A 17612-nucleotide genomic window follows, 5' to 3' on the forward strand; every position below is an offset into this window, starting at 1 on the left:
CTGTGGTGGCGATGGTGGTCACTCTGGCACGGACAGCATGCCTCATTGGGTAACTTCTTCTAATCATGGGTTACATTAGAGCCTGTGGTCAGTTTGGCAACACATTTCTATTGCATTATTAACCCAATGTCTTTGGGCTCTTTTTTTGTTTTGTTTTGGTTGAATAAATCTTTTAATTTTGTCAATGGAAGCTTCAAATTTTGTCAGATTAAAAATATTATCACGTGCCTCCCTGTATGTACAGATCCAAAATTTAAAGGGTCCTTATTACATTATTTTCTGTTATAATCTTGTTTCCTTGTCAAAAACATACCCGGAGTTGTGTTTTGTTTCATTCAAATTTAACACACACATTCTGCATATTAAGTCTGAGTTCTTCTTTCAAACAGAAAACACTCTCATCCACCTTGTGATGTCATGTGTTTGCTCTGCTGTGTTTTATACTACATACACCTTCACTAGAATCATTTGGATAATCTAAGCCCTGGAATTGTCAATCTCTACTGAATTAAAGCTAAAAGGTAGCTGTCAACTTGAAAACTACCACTTCATGACATCACAAGGTTGAACAGAGCAGCATTTTGAGCTTTGAAGATGAAAACTAAGAGACTAGTATGAACTGTGAATTGAATAAGTGAATAATTTGAATAATTGAATGGATTTTGCATAATATAGGACTTGAAATTAAAAAACAAAACTGCAAAAAATTGATCTGTTTGATTTTTATTTTATTTTTTTAACACAAAATGTAAAAATAAATCTTGAAAATTGGTACAGCAGCAAACAAGTCTGTCACAGAAATAATGCTCAATCACTCACAATGTAAAAAAACAACACATATTTACAGATAATTTACACTTTATACACAAAGAATGCCAGTGTGAGTTATGTAAACATACTTTTTATAATCTATTTTGCAATTACTACTAATGCATTTTGATTTTGTCAGTACTGTACTTCAATTTGGAATAAAAAAGTCGGAGAAAACGTCAGTGTACAAAAAAGGGACATTTTCTCAAAGCTCGAATCAAGGAGTCACAGTCCGCCATTTGTTCGCCATGGCAACAACATCATCTAATAGTTTAAGTTTAATAAAAATGTCACAGAGTCTTTATATTTGCCATTGGAGCCCTGAAATGATCTCGAACAGGTCTGGTGAATATGAATGGACTTTAAAAACACAAAGGAACACTTGTGGATTTTGTTGGCATCTGTGCTGGGGCATGATTTCGGAGAAACATCATATTAAGATTCGGTTAAATTTACGATTTATGTTTTACAAATAGGATTATTTTCAATGTTGAGATTTTAAACGCGTCCAGAAGAATTGACAAAAAGATTGAAATTTGAATACAATTTGAAAATGGATAAGCTAACACAATAATCACGTTTTAGAACATGTTCGTACAGATCGTAAGTACAGAGTTAGCTGTTTATGATATGATTTTGTTATTTGCTAATTCTGTCCATTCAAACTGCGATTTCGATTGCGATTAATCTTTCAAACCAACAGTGGAGTGACATTTTAACAAGATTCAAAGTTTTAAAATGGTAGTTTTTTGCACAGTATGGTCCTAACCGGGAGAGATATCACCAAACTTTATAAGGAAAGAGCTGGAGTGGTTTCGGTATCGGACATGACGGACGGTAGACGCTTGGAGCTGGTCGGCGATTTTATAAGACCCACTTTGCTCAAACTTCCTGCTCTCATCTTCACCATTTTGAGCAGGTCTTGTCTGAAGCGCACGCCAATGAACACGTACAAGAACGGATTCAGGCAAGCGTGTGTGTACGCTAAGCTCTTGGCTATTTGCCCCACTATGTCAAATTTATTCAACGTTAGACAATCCGTAATGGTCATGTTGGCCGCTTGAGTCGCCTCCATGATCAGAAAACCATTGTACGGAAGTTGGGAGAGGACAAAAACTAAAACGACCGCGAAAATTACCTTTAGGGCCTTATGTTTTTCAAAATTTTTCGCCTGGAGAAGCGTACGGATGATGACGGAATAGCAAAAAATCATGAAAAGGAACGGGAGAGCAAAACCGATGGAGATCTGCAAAGATAGCACCAAGATTTTTTTTCTGTTGTTAAAGTTGTTCCAGTAGACAAGCTTGCATGAAGTGCTACCGTTAGGGTTCGTCTTCACCGTGGCGAAGATAAACTCGGGCAAAGCTAACATAAAGGACAATACCCACACGCCTAAACATGCAAGCTTACTATAGAAGAGTCTCTGCTTCTTGAAGTTTTGCGCTTTGGTCACTTGGACGATGGCGATGTAGCGGTCCACGCTGATGCAGGTGAGGAGGAGCATGCTGCTGAAGAAGTTGATTTTGTAGACCGCCGAGACAAACTTGCACACACCTTCGCCGAACCACCAGTCGATCAACGCGTCTTTGGCCCAAAACGGTAGCGTGCACAGGAAGAGGAGATCGGCAACGGCCAGGTTGAGCAAGTAGACATCGGTCATGGTTTTGATGCGGTTGCGGACGGTGCAGTAGATCAGGACCACCATGAGGTTTCCCACGGCACCCAGGATGAAGATGATCCAGAAGAGGGGGGGCTCGTACTGGCCGCGGAAGTTTCGGACCCAGGTGCGGTCACACAGGCCTTCATCATCCGTGGGCCCGGTCAGGTAGTAGTAATCAGTGTAATCGGTAGCCTGCAAGCACAAAATAGAATCTAGTTTTAGTTTTAAACAAGAACTACAACATATATCAACCTTTATGCTACTAAACTCAACTGTATTTATTGCTGGTTTGGGTATTTTCATTGCAAACTAGGTACATTCGCAGCTTTCTGGTCAAAGACTTTTAAAATTTAGTAGGGGTATGTTATAATGATATCCAAGTCTCCAAGGCGATATCGTGGGAAAGCTCATGATACAGTGGGAAGGCTCACAATAAGGGATGTAACAATATCCAAATCTCTTACGATATTTACGCAATATTTTCACGATATACATCTCACGGTACGATATTTATTGCGATATTTTGTGGAGGCTGACAAAACTGTTAATGTGCTTCTTCTTCCTCTTAAAATCCCTTGACAAGACTTAACTCAAAGAACTAAGACTTAAAAGTGCTTAGAACTGTTATTTCTTCTTGTCGTCTGCACTGAAATGGAGCAAAGGATCATGGTCTATGTAGTTCCCTCTGTCTTATATTTAGCTATTGCTGCACCATAACTCTTCATTTAAGCAAAGAGACTTGTAATTTGATATATTGTGATGGTCCACGACATTATTGTGAGAACTTTGACGATACGATATCACAATATTTCGGTTATTGTTACATCCCTAAAAAATTGTGAGTCCTGGCTCCAGTGGCCACTCACATTTTAAGTAGTTGGTGACATCACAAGAGACTGTCCTGATTACAGCCAGGGGTTTCTGATCACAATCACCAGGCAGTAGGGGTGAAGTTTAAAGTGTAGATACCTATTAGACCAATCACACCGTTCACTGTACCACCAGACCCCGCCCCTTCTACCACCTAACCCTTTACTTTTTTTTCCCTTGAGGTACTGCCCAGTTCAGCAGCTCTATTTGAAATGTGGTTGTGGGTGGAGTTTTGGTGTTTAGCTCCACTTTAAAGAAAAAAGTTTAACTCTAGAAAGCAGCTGGTTTTCTTTTACTGTTTTCAGAGGAAGGTAACAAAGTAAAAGTAGTGAAGTACCGTGTTATACTATACATTTTAGGTATCTGTACTTTACTTGAGTATATCTTCAAGTGAAAACTTTTTTTTAACTTTTACTTCACTGCATTCGAGAGAAGGTATCTGTACTTTCTATTCTACGCTTTTCAACAGGTCTGAAAAGTAAATACGCTTACTTGAGCTTTCTTTATTTTGGCACGTGTAGTTTTACTTAAGTAACAAAACTGAGTACTTCTACCACTCACTGCTTTTTTAATGTTGACTAATGGCTAATTTTTGAATCCTACAAGAATGACCTGATGCCTATTTTTGTCAAATAATTGCATATACATAAGCATGGAAATAGGGGGTAGGTGAAAACGACAATTTTCAGAGCATTCAAGTTCAATAAAGGAACTCGAACATGCATGAATCAATCAAAATACCACTGTGAATAAGACAAAGTACTTGTTATAGCATGGTAAAAGCTTATGAAAGTTGATTTTACATACAGTATATGCCTCCATAAAAGATGTACTCATGATATCTAAATTTCAAAGTACAATATTACTCCAATACTCAATGGTTTACAGTATTCTACTATATCCATTCAATAAAAAAGGCTTGTATAAATGTTTTGTGTTATTTTATGGGGAAATGCTGTTCTAAATTTTCTTTCAGTATAGTAAGTCAAGCAAATACAGATTCAACAGACCTTGATAACTTTACATTTAGTTCCTGTTGCCATAATAAACAAGTGAAAAAGAAGTTGTGGTTCACTGCTGAAGTTCACATATGAAACAATAGCATGAGCACAGATGGGCTACATTAGATAAAATACATTTGCTCGACTTTTACTTTTACTCATGATACATTTACTCTGCTTTTACTTTGATAAAATTGTAGCCTACTTCCCTGAGACCTCATACTTTTACTACAAGAGTAATATATCTTACACGATAACAATACTCTTTTGTTTCCCTCAAAGTTCAGATTTCGCGTATTATTTTGAGTTTTGTGCTTCCAATATGACCCCATGTAGCCGTAAAGGTGCAGTATGTAACATTTCTGTCTGTGTTTCTATGGAAATGTGAGCGCTTTGCCTGAAATGTTTCGTTGTATGGCCTCAAAACTGAGAATCGTGCTTTTATTCAGTTGGAGATGAGCTTGAAAAACATGTTGTAATAGTGCAGAAAACTCCAGGCGAAGTGAAAACATCTCCATGGTGACGAACAAGTGACAGACCCTCCACCAGGAAGTTATTTCAAGTTGACTATACTTTTTATACAGGTTTTGGGTATTCTCACTGTACCCACCATATATGGTTATAGTCAGGGAAGTACCTGAATACATGTACCAAGAATACAAGTTCAGAATAATAATTCTGAGAAGCGGTGTGAAAAAATATCAAAATATTACAATATGGAGATACAGTATTGTTACTGTGGGCTGCTGTCGATAAGTGTAGTTTTTTGTCTATTTTAGCAATTTTTTGTGACCACACTACAGTTCTGTTGCTTAGGAAACTTGCTTATGCAATACACATTGACATACTCACTGTTTTGATGATTACAATACATGTATTTCATATTAACTTTGCACAAGTTAGTGGTTTAACAAAGAAATACTGTTGCTGTAATGTATTTGGTTCTTAAAAACAACAATACTTCACAGAAAATCACGTGGAATTTATCGATTATCGAATGTATCCATATCGTGACAATATCGTATCGTGAGCCATGTATCGCGTATCAAATCGTAAGAGCCTTGTGATTCCCAGCCCTACTTTGTTGCGTTTTACACTATAATTTACTACAACTCTGCGTAAAATATTGCGTTAAAGTATTTCAAGTGTTCAGAATACGTTACTAAATACATTTTAACGCAGGTACTCAGTATTCCGTAACTAAATACATTTTCAAAGTATTCTTTCCATCTCTGGCTAGCGTTGGACACTGTATACGTGTTTGAGTTACAATAATATTGCAGTCAAGCCAACACTGCTGTATCAGACGCGGTACGTGAGCCGATGTCACTGATAAGGTTTTTTTTTTTTGAACTTCCTGCCGTTGTAGCTCAGTGTTCTTGTGGGAATATCTGGCCTTGATGTCACGCTAGCTGTGACGTACGCGAGCTAACGGCGGCTAACCAGTGCTACAGGTGCAGGTGTTGAGTGCCTGAAAAACCACGGCTGCTCTGCTTCCTGCTGCTCTCCTAACCGTGCACAGGGGGCTCGTGGGTAACCGAGAAGAGGGGGCCGAAGAGGGGGCCCCCGGCAACGTGACGCGAGCTAGCATGGAGATGTGCAGCTTAGATAAGAGATCATGTGAAGAGCAGAAATAACAATGGAAAATCTCCAAACTGTCTGACATTTAGCAGATGTTTGACTCGAAGCGGGTAAGCTGATTTAGGTCACTTTAAAAACAACGAAAGCGCATCTGATGGAAGAGATGGAAAATGTCGTGTGGATGGAACTGTTTTGAACAACACTAAGAAATGGCTTCCAAATCTAGCTAGCAGTTACAACGTGCTCACTTTATTTTGCTAACAAGTTTGGCAGTGTTCCATACTGTCGATAAAATTACCCTAGTATTTATTAAAAGTACCTCCTGCACCTTTTACCTTGTAAAAAATAGGTATTTATCGAGATTTTTTTAATCGCGTTATTCCTTTCTGTTGCTTTTCCTGAACTTTATATGTTGCAACACTGGAATTTAAAGGCACACTGTGTAACTTTTAGCATACTATTTACTACGAAGTACCTCCTACACCTTTCACTTTTTAAAAATAGATATTTATCTAGATTTTTTGTATTGCTTTACTTTATTGTGTTGCTTTTTCGGAAATTTACATGTTGCAACACTGAAATTTAAAGTCGCACTGTGTAACTTTTAGCATAGTATTTACTACAAAGTACGTCCTGCACCTTTCACTTTTTAAACAGGTATTTATCTAGATTTTTTAAAAATGCATTACTCTATTGTGTTGCTTTTCCTGAACTTTAGATGTTGCAACACTGGAATTTAAAGTCGCACTGTGTAACTTTTAGCATAGTATTTACAACAAAGTACCTCCTGCACCTTTCACTTTTTAAAAATAGGTATTTATCTAAATTTTTTAATTGCATTATTCTATTCTGGTGCTTTTCCTAAGCGTTATATGTTGCAACACTGGAATTTAAAGATGCACTGTGTAACTTTTTGATTGGGGGTGCGTCACCTGCTTGTTTCTATGGATATATCATTGCTCTTCTGCCCGGAATGTTCCACAGTGTGACATTAAACAGCTCTACTTTACATTTATACAATTACATGTGGTTTTATAGCTCAAAAATACTCAGAAAAAACAAGCATTCTGACTGTGAGCGGAGTCGCCTCTCCACAGATCTGACCTGTCTCTATGATGCTACAAAGATCTAATGGCATACAGTGAAACATTCCAGACAGAGCAAGACAGCCAGAAAACTCCATAGAAAAAAGAAAAATAGTGCTACTTTTTTGTGGTTCAGTGCAATAAATATACAATGTTTTTTTAAATTAATATTTCATGACATAAAAAAAAAAAAAAAAAACTGACAAAAATCCTTAGCAAGTACTACTCAAAAATATAATACAATCATTTCTAGAGTCATTGAGACATGCGCTCTCAGGAGAACCACTTGAAACTTAAACTGAGTTACTAGTAAACCGCAATCTCCCATTCTTTACTGTTCCACAAATTCACAAAACATAGAGTGTAGTAGCATTATTTTCACAAACATACTATATACAATACATACTAAAAATACAATATAACCTATGTTTATTTATTGATGTAAAATTGTACTTACAGGTCCTATGTCATATTCAGGTGTCCCTGTGATCATTGCCTCATCCATTGTCTGCAAAAAACACAAAAACACAATTTCACAACGAGTCACATCATTCTCACTTCTCACATATTTTAAAAAGTTGAAGTGTTTACATAGAATTCCAAGTTAAATGCAAGATTAACTTCCTTAAAAAAAATCCATAAAGTTTTGATGCAGTAGTGAGCTGGCGCCTTACCAGTGGAGTAGTATCGTGTTGTGATTTGTTGGTGTACTTCCAGCTAGTATCAGTTGTACGCTTTGGCTCCATCCCCTCTCACTTATATGCTCTCTGTCTGCAGTTCACCGCACAACCACGTGGAGGAGGCTGGCCAGGGGCTGTCTCTGTGCTGACAAAAACAAAAACATGCTACAGTGTCATCATTCAAAAACACTGTGACGTAAGTATTATGTATATGATTGAACTGTCGCCTTATATACTCCTGTGTTATTCAGTTATATAAACATGGATTTTCTGTACTTGCTTTTTGCACAAATATTTACTGTTCTACCATTATACTTGTAAATAAACTATAGTAAATGCCATACTGCGGATTTTTTACAGAATTTGATAATGTAGGTTGATAAATAAATAATAGTAAATGGCCATATTTTTATACAACCCTTTTCCACCTTCAAGGCCAGAGGTCGTGACTTGGACTCGAGTCAGACTTGAGTCACTATTTTTAGGAGTTGAGACTTGACTTGATAAAATGGACTAAGACTTGGGACTCGACTTGGACTTGAAGGTCAGTGACTTGGGACTTGACTCAGACGTGGTCCCTGTGACTTGAGAAGACTTGAGAAGCACTTTTAAATCTGAATTTGTTCTATTCTGACTGTAATGATTCATTCTAAGATCTTGTCAAGACATTTAAAAAGGAAACATTTGCATTTCTACAGCTCTTATATACTCTATAAATACACATATATAAATATACTATGACTTTATAAGTGCAATTTATTTTAAAAGTCATATAAATTGCAAAAATCTAAGCTATATTTGGTTCTTTGGTTTAAAGACTTGAAATGACTTGAAGCTCAAAGCAGACGACTTGGACTTGACTTGGAATTATGGGCCAGTGACTTGAGACTCGACTTGGACTTGCTTGTATTTGGCTTGGGACTTGACTCGAACTTGAGATCAAAGACTTGAGATGTACTTGAAAATTGCAAAACAATGACTTGATCCCATCTCTGCTTTACAAAGCGCTTTACAATGAGGAACTGCTCATCCGTTCACTCGCTCAGACACTAGAGGTTTGTTAAGTGTCTTGCCCAAGAGCAGCAGACGATTCATTTGTGGAATTGCGCCAACCTCCAACCTGCAGGCCGGCGGATGTGACCGCTCCTACTGGCTTGTTTCATGTCAAGGACAGGATTCGAACTGGCTAACCTTCGCATCAGTGAACGAAACGCCCCAAATGAGCTATCGTTGCTAGGGATGTAACAATAATCAAAATATCGTGATATTGTATCGTCAAAAGTCTCACAATAATATTGTGGGCTGTCACAATACATAGAATTACAAGTTCCTTTGGTTAAGTGCATGGTTTTATCGTAGCAACAGCTTATGAACATCGGAAACTACATATCCCATGATTCATTTCAGTCCAAACAATATGAAGAAATGTTTTTTAACTTGAATTTTTGGGATTATGACGGAAATAATTCACACCAAAATTTTGTGAAGGTATTATAAACGCAGAAAAGTGTCCTATCTACAATTATATTAGTCTCTTCAAACTATTGCACTAACTATCATACTGTAAGATGCATATTGTGATAATATCGTACCGAGAGATTTGGATATCCTTACATCCCCAATCAGAAATTAAGTAAATAAACTAAATAAATTAATTAATATTATAGGTTTTATTTTAAAAGCACACACAGAAAAATTCTAAATAATATCTTAAAGAGTATGTAACTTATTGGAAATGGCACGTCACCTGCATAATTCTTTGAAAATACAAAGTTAAGACACTTGGAAATACATTCTATGCCGTACTGTGGAATATTTTAGTTTCTCAGTGCAATAAAAACAAAACCAAAGACGATTTTTTGACCAAACAGTTCCAAATTCATTCTCTTTTTTGTTAGTTTTCTATTAGGGTTTACATATACGACTGGTCAAACTCAAAAACAGCTTCCTTGGCGATATGATAATGAGTGTACTAGAATATTTTTGCAAACTAACCTTTGCTTTACATACTGCCTGTTCTAAATACACAACTCACTAACAAAAGTGTGTGGTCTGACTCAATCCTCAGTGCAACCAAAACCAGACAGCCACACACTCTCTTCACACTTGATCACATTTCGCCAGGTCCGGTCTTGTTAGAACGTCACTAACAGCTCTGTAGATCACACTTTGGGACATAAGATGCACAGAGGAAAACCCCAGCGTGGTCATGCGCCTGTTTACCCTCTGTCCATGTGATGTGCATGTCTGTAATGAGGAAACTGCACAACAAGGAAGTGTGAGCTGAGGTGGCATAACAAATCAAGAGGAAACTATTCAAATGATTTCAGGTTGACCACAGGGGCATGAGCAGTGATAAGAATATAGGTCGTAAACACGTGCAAAAAAAAGCAGAGCAGTTATTGCCAGTGGTAAATTATTGTTTTGTCGCTTAAGTAAGAGCACGGAAATATTCTCAAGTAAGTAAAAGTATTGCATGAAAAAAACAACTTGAGTTAAAGTATTAAACTAGCCCTAACCTTTAAAAAATCTACTTTATTTTATGTACATTTTTGAGATCTAATAAGACTTTGATAGAATAGATAGAAGATTTGTACTGAATTTCAACAGAATTTTTCCTGTTTTCATTGTACTTTCCTGTTTGTATTGTACTTCCCTCTTTTTATATGTATTTTTATATGTCCTTTTGTTTCCTGAAACTATGCAAACAATAATAAAAATGCTTTTACTTTTCAGTCGTATTTAAAAATGTAGTGGCGAGAGAACAGATACCTGTGCTCAGTAAAGTACAGATACCTAAAACCTTTACTTAAATACTACTTTTACTTTGTAATGTTCCACCACGGGTTATTACAGATGCTATAGTTTAGTAGTATAGATTAGTCTGTATTGTATAAGAGTTAAAGTATTAAACTAGCCCTAACCTTTAAAAAATCTACTTTATTTTATGTACATTTTTGAGATCTAATAAGGCTTTGATAGAATAGATAGAAGATTTGTACTGAATTTCAACAGAATTTTTCCTGTTTTCATTGTACTTTCCTGTTTGTATTGTACTTCCCTCTTTTTATATGTATTTTTATATGTCCTTTGATTGTTTCAACTTTTTCCTGTTTTCATTGTACTTCCTGTATTTACTTCCCTCTTTTTATATGTATTTTTATATGTCTTTTGTTTCCTGAAACTATGCAAACAATAATAAAAATGCTTTTACTTTTCAGTCGTATTTAAAAATGTAGTGGCGATACCTGTGCTCAGTAAAGTACAGATACCTAAAACCTTTACTTAAATACTACTTTTACTTTGTAATGTTCCACCACAGGTTATTACAGATGCTATAGTTTAGTAGTATAGATTAGTCTGTATTGTATAAGATATTCATGGGTTTTAGGCATAAGGATTCTACTGATTTGAAGGATACGACATGACCATTTTGTGAATGGTCCTCACAAAATCCTTCATTTCAGAGAGTAATAATTTGCCTAATTCTCTGCAAAATCCTCTGTGTGGTTATTTGAGAGTCAGGTCTACGCAAAAAAAAAAAAAAATCTAAATAAATAAATGTTAAAGGGCCTATAATACGCTAGGCTATGTTGTTTTTTCATCTTAAACATATCCTGTGTTGTGTTTTGTTTCATTTCACACGTTTAACACACACACCCTGCAGATTTATGTGGCCATACGAGCTTGTCAAAGACTGATCCTGTCAAGTCTCAGAAGCTCAGCAAGGCCAGGCCTGGTCTGTACCTAGACGTAAGCCAGTCACAAAAAAAAAAATGTTGTTGTGTCCTTAGGCAAGACACTTCACCCAAATTGCCTAGTATGGAAGTGGGGTGTGTGTGAGAGATGTTGGTGGTCGGAGGGACCAGGGCAGCTGTGGCTACAACAGTAGTTTACCACCACCGGGTGTTTGAATTTGAATGTATTTGTTTGGAGGATAAGCCCGTTGAGATGTCCTGCCATCTCGTTTTCGAGGGGGTCGTCATAGATACAGCAACAAAAGACAGATACAGTAGGGCAGACAGTAGGATACATATATTCAAATAAACATCAAAGCAAGAGAATCAGCACAAACACACACACGCCCACACGCGCACCCCCCCATACACACACACCCACACACACACTTGAACTTGAAACTTGAAAACCACCGCTTCATGACATCACAAGGTGGAATAGAGCATTTTGAGCTTTGGAGATGCAGACAGACTAATTATAAAGGATTACTCAAACGTGTGAATGAAACAAAACACAACTCTGGATATGTTTTGAGGAAGGAACCACATTATGCCATTGCTAAAAGTGAGTCATTTTTGTTTTTGGTTCTTGCCAATCACTCTACATACTAGTATTTAAATGAATGTGCCTTTTTAAAGCTGCACTGTGTACCTTTTCTGATAGGCTACCTCCTTGTCTCCATGGAGATTTTTTTTTACTTTGCTTAGAAAGTTCTATTGTATGATAAAAACATGTCTGTTTCGGACAAGCAGGTTGCGTCATTAAGCCAAGTTACAGGTCAGGGGCCTCATTTATAAAAACTGCGCAGGAGTTGTCGTAAGTTAGTGCCTACGCCTAGTAGCTACGACAAGGCGTGCACCACGCAAACTCCATATTTAGAAAACCCACTGCACGTACCAAACCACGCAATCTTTGCTTTATAAATCCCACCTGCAACTAGAATTTGCAGAATTTGACTCGTGAATGAGATTTCCCTAAACATGAGCCGATAATCAGTGGGTTTGACCGAGACACGCGGGACAGAGGGAGGAGGACGCTCCACGCAGCACCACGTGATCACGACAAAGACTTTATTAAACCTTGTTTAATAAATAAATAAATACAAAACTAAAAGTGACAACAATGACTCATCTGTTCATTTAATCATATTTTATAATATTTAGGCAGAACATCTTTGCAGTAGAGCCCATGTGTTTTTTTCGCTGTTTCAAGCGTTTTATCGCTATATTTTTAAGTCTGTCTATGAAGTGTGTGAGGACTGGCCCTGTATATATATGCATATACACGTAGATACGTGCACGCGCTGATCTGAATGGTCAAATTATGAGCGCGTGCGAGAGATTCAGATGCCCTCCCCTGGAGAGCGAAAGGAGCGCGGGAGGGACACGAGGATACAGATTTAGCATGAAACACATCAGATACAGATGTTATTCTGCCAATTAAAGTCCACACACGAAACATCCAAACTGCTGAACCTGTGAGTGTGGGTCTGGGTCTGGGTCTGTGAGTGTGGTCTGGTCTGTGAGTGTGGTCTGTGAGTGTGGGTCTGGTCTGTGAGTGTGGGTCTGGGTCTATGAGTGTGGGTCTGGGTCTGTGAGTGTGGGTCTGGGTCGGGACTGTCACGGACATTATTCTGTTCTTCATACAGTCAGAGAGCAGCTCTCATGTACAAGAGTTCCCCATTACACAAAAATGTAGGGAAGATTTTGGTTGGGGTCAGGTTCGGGCAGTAGGCTTCGTGTTGTCCGCTGACTCGAGTCACTCTGGCGCTCGGTGCGTAAAGACTAAAGTAAAAGTGTTAAAGTTGCGTTCATTAAATCAAAGTCTGGCTCCTGCTGCGTCTAAGGGAAGAGTTTTTCTCTCAGGTCGGGTCATTATTTCGTCCTCTGTGTTGGTCACAGACTGTGTTCTATAGAAGTCTATGGTCGCGGTGTGGACTGTGGGACTCTGCGCTACACCGAGTCCGGGAACGTGGCCGCGCTCGTGCACGAGTGTCAAATGTATAATATTGTGGAGAATAATGAGAGGAATAAACAGCCCTTCTCCGTATTTTGGCGAACCAAACACTTAAATGCGCAAATCAGAAGGTAATTCTTCTATATATGTGGATTTTCTGATCAAACACTTCCTCAAACTCTGTTCACTTCTGCTTCTCTCCACGAGTGTCGCTTTTTCCCCGTGTCTCCAGACTTTGCGTAGAGCTTACAGGAGGTCCCGAGTTGGCGTAAAGTTAAAGGTTGTATGGAGGATTTTTTTTTGTTTCAAGTTGTCAATGATAGCATTATAGATGCAGTAGCCTTGTAATTATGATGACCAAAAAAAAGAGAATAAAAATTCATCAACTCTGGACGTGGTGGGGCTAAACATTTGCCAATAGATAACGACACTGCCTCGTTATGTGTTAGCTGACAGGCTGTCAATCAAACTCCCTACGTTTCCAGCGTAACTGACTTGCCTGCGCGCTGCCGGTACGTGGTTTACGTACGACTGTCACGCAGTCCACAGACGCAAGACGCACAGACGCTGTTTACTCCACCAACGCAACAGTTCTTAGCGGCTTTTTTTGACCTATATCTTCCTCGCAGTTCGCACAAAGTTTTTTGCAATGACAGACAAGAATCCAGGAGCAGTTCGCCGCAAAAGAAAGTCCGTTTTTGAGGTCGCTGAAAGAAGAAGACAAGGGGAAAAGCAGCGAAGCCAAACTAAGGTGATTCTTATAGATTCATTCCAGCGATGGTGCGACTGAAGCAGACGCAGGGTCTAAAGACTGACGCACTGGTCGCCAAATTACTCTTGGACAGGAAACTTCTGCTTATTATGAAAACGTACTTTATTTCCAAGAGCTAGTCAAACGTTTTTCAGGACACAAAAGCGATATCCTATGTCTGAAAACGTAATTTTCAAGGCAAAGAAAGAGTCCGCTTGCTGCTGCGTGTTGTAGCTAGTTAATTCGCATGGAATCTCCGCGCAACCTTCTCTGCACCCCTTTCCTGCTCCTGTCCCCGCTGCCCGATCCGCTCTTCCCCCTGCTCCTCACTTCTCCGGGCATGGAATCTCCGCGCATCGCTCCCCTCTCCCCTCTCCTCTCTCCTCTCCCTGCTCCCTGCTCCACTCTTCTCCCTGCTCCTCACTTCTCGTCCGCGAACGAAATGTCCGCGCACCAGCTCCCCCCGCTCCTCACTTCTCCGCCTTGCCTAACCAACACTGTAGTTAGTTGTTTACAAGTCATGTGCAGCGCACCGGCTGTAAACAAACCTGTTTCTGGCGTAAAGAGGAGGCGGGAGGAGGCGTTTCTACGTAGGAGCTGTAGGGGAGGGGGGGTTGGTTTCACGCATGCGCAACATTTGAAAAAGGACAAACAGTCGCTGGATTTCTCGTTCCTTGGAAAATCCTCTATACAACCTTTAAGCAAAGAGCCACGCCTTAGGCGAGTTTTATAAATACCGCGGTTGGCGTAGGAAGCGCGCACGCACAGATTTTTGCGTAAGCAAGATTTATAAATGAGGCCCCAGATCTGTGAAGACGCGCAGCACAGATGAGCAATAAAAACACCCAGAATAAAAGATGGTAGATTTAAGAATAATGTCATACTTGGCAACATTTCATACTTAAAATAACGATAATAAGGATAATGACTCAAACTGAGAGTTCAAAGAGATATAAAAATAGGGAAGGCCTGTAGTAAAATCACAAGTGGTTTTCACACTTTGAATGAGAACATTAGTATGTATAGTCTATAGAAACTCTTAATATTTTCGTTCAGGATGTTAACGCGGAGTTGTATTGTCATTGTACAAAATAAAACAAAACTTTGATAGAGCAAAACTGCAGCAGTAAAAATGAATAACCCCAGTGCAGTGGTGAAATCAGTTTTGTTACTTAAAGCCAGAGGTAGGGACTTGCGGGACTTGGACTTGAGTCAGACTTGAGTCACTATTTTTAAGACTTGAGATTTGACTTGATAAAATGGACTAAGACTTGGGATTCGACTTGGACTTGAAGGTCAGTGACTTGGGACATGACTCGAACTTGAGGCCTGTGACTTGAGAAGATTTGAGAAGCACTTTTAAATCTGAATTCTTTCTATTCTGACCATAATGATTCACATAAAGATCTTGTCAAGACATTTAAAAAGGAAAAAAATAACTAAATTCATTTCTACAACTTTTATATAAATACTCATATATAAATATACTATGATTTTACAGTTGTACTGAAGTACAGTTTAGTTCAAAAGTCATATAAACTGCAAAAAGCAGACGACTTGAACTTGACTTGGACTTATGGACCAGTGACTCGAGACTCGCCTGTGTTTGACATGGGACTTGATTTGGACAGATTTCAGACTTACAAAACAAAGACTCGGCTTAAAGATGCATTGTGTAACTTTTCGGGTGGAGGGTCTATTATCTGCTTGTTTCTATGGATATGTTCATTGCTCTACCTGAAATGTTCCAAAGTATGACATTAAACCTTAACAATTAAATACCTTATATTTATTAAATTACAGATGGTTTTATTGCTCAAAAAGCTTGGTCCGGTTTAAGCTCCATGGAGATAGAAAGGTTTAATGCCATACTGTGAAACATTCCAGACAAAGCAATATTCTTTATCATCTCCTCCAACATCTCCATGGAGAAAAGCATTTGACAGACCCTCCACCAGAAAAGTTGCACAATGCACCTTTAAACAGAACAAAATCTAAGTACTTTGTGCTATTTCTTATAAATCTTCATCTTATAAATCTTCAATCTTCTTTCATCTCCATCGCTGAATTTAGTTCAAGAAACAAATAAATCAATTGTTTTTTCTATTTTTTTTGTATAATTTCTGTTCACTCAAACTATGAACGTGTTAAAAAATAAACTCCTCAGATTTTTTAGCAAGTGTCAGAAAATAATAAAAAATATTTTTACTTTTCAGTTCATTTCCAAAACGTAGTGAAGTAGAAAGTACTCATCCCTGCTCTCAAATGTAGTTAAGTAATAGAAAAGGTATTCAATTTAAAATGTAGCTTCTTTACTCAGCATGTTCAGAAATAATATAATGAGCCAGGCTGGACTACTGTAACGCACTCTTCATCGGGATATCTGGCAGGAGCATCCAGAGACTGCAATTCATCCAGAACAGCGCTGCCAGGATCCTGATGAGGGTGCGAAAATTTGGCTATATCACCCCCATCCTGAAATCCCTTCACTGGCTCCCTATCCCACTCAGGATTGAGTTCAAAGTCTCCCTCCTCACTCACCAGTGCATCCACAGACACTCCCCCCAGTACCTTAAGGAACTCCTCACTCCCCAGACCCCCTCAAGCACCCTCCGCTCTGCATCCACTAACACTCTCCAACCCCACAGAAGCAAACTCTGCACTATGGGTGATCGGGCCTTTTCTGCTCCAGCTCCGAGGCTTTGGAATGCTCTCCCCGACCACCTGACAACCCACAATCTACTTCTGTTTTTAAATGAAATCTTAAAACATATCTTTTTACTAAAGACTTTTGTTAATTGTATTTTATTTCTGTTTTATTTTATTGGTTCTCTGCTGTGCACTGTAATAGTTTTAGCTTGATGCACTGTTATGCTGTTGCACTTTTTATTCACTGTTTTTACCTGTTTTATTTTTTTATTATTTATTAATTTATTTCGGTCACAGGTATATTTTGACATTAATTCACAGTCATATTTAACATACACAGATCGAAAAGGCGGAGGCTGAAGTTTAAGCTTATTATGCCTTTACCCTTTATTCCTTTATCAGAGCGTCATCTTGACACCAGTTCATCTTCATAAATACAGCAAGAGGAAACAAACAAACCAGAAACAGTACAGACACGGGGAGAAACATGCAAACTCCACACAGAAAGGCCTGGGCGACACGGGGATCGAACCCAGAACTTTCTTGCTGTGAGGCGTGAGTGTATAGTACTGAAACAAAGTATTGTACAACTAAGTCTCATATTTCATGTATCTGTCCAGAGTTCAACATTTAAACTTCTTTATAAAGTGAAAGAGACTGGTGCACACTTTTAGGTTTTCTGTACAATTGTTCCAGAGCTCCACCCCTTTAACAGATTTACAAAATTTCATAATGTTTGTTCTGATTTTCTTTTTAATAAACATGGCTGTGCCTCTGAGCTCATATCGGCTCTTTTGGATTTTGAACATGTTCTGTAAAGATTTTGACAGG

General features: G+C 38.4%; 1 protein-coding gene and 1 long non-coding RNA gene across 3 annotated transcripts; one reads left to right on the top strand and one right to left on the bottom strand.

Moving 5' to 3' along the window:
- Positions 1 to 711: 711 nt before the first annotated feature.
- Positions 712 to 7822, bottom strand: ccr9b (chemokine (C-C motif) receptor 9b). 2 transcript variants are annotated; one of them, XM_055150964.1, is made up of 3 exons: positions 7682 to 7822; positions 7465 to 7515; positions 712 to 2662 (listed from the first exon to the last, which is right to left on the bottom strand). In XM_055150964.1, the coding sequence occupies exons 1-3, from the start codon at positions 7751 to 7753 to the stop codon at positions 1601 to 1603; spliced, it is 1185 nt and encodes a 394-aa protein (XP_055006939.1). In that variant the 5' UTR covers positions 7754 to 7822; the 3' UTR covers positions 712 to 1600. The 2 variants fall into 2 exon arrangements, with proteins under 2 accessions (XP_055006939.1, XP_020786415.2); XM_020930756.2 differs by having other exon boundaries at positions 7599 to 7708.
- LOC129408116 (uncharacterized) lies at positions 5691 to 17246 on the top strand. Its single transcript, XR_008631817.1, has 3 exons — positions 5691 to 6032; positions 7785 to 7883; positions 16523 to 17246. It is a non-coding gene; the product is annotated as an uncharacterized LOC129408116 (long non-coding RNA).
- Positions 17247 to 17612: the final 366 nt, after the last annotated feature.

Source organism: Boleophthalmus pectinirostris, unplaced genomic scaffold (genome assembly GCF_026225935.1).
Source record: "Boleophthalmus pectinirostris isolate CB_2022bp ecotype Guang Dong unplaced genomic scaffold, ASM2622593v1 HiC_scaffold_15, whole genome shotgun sequence".
NCBI classification, from domain to species: Eukaryota; Metazoa; Chordata; class Actinopteri; order Gobiiformes; family Gobiidae; genus Boleophthalmus; species Boleophthalmus pectinirostris.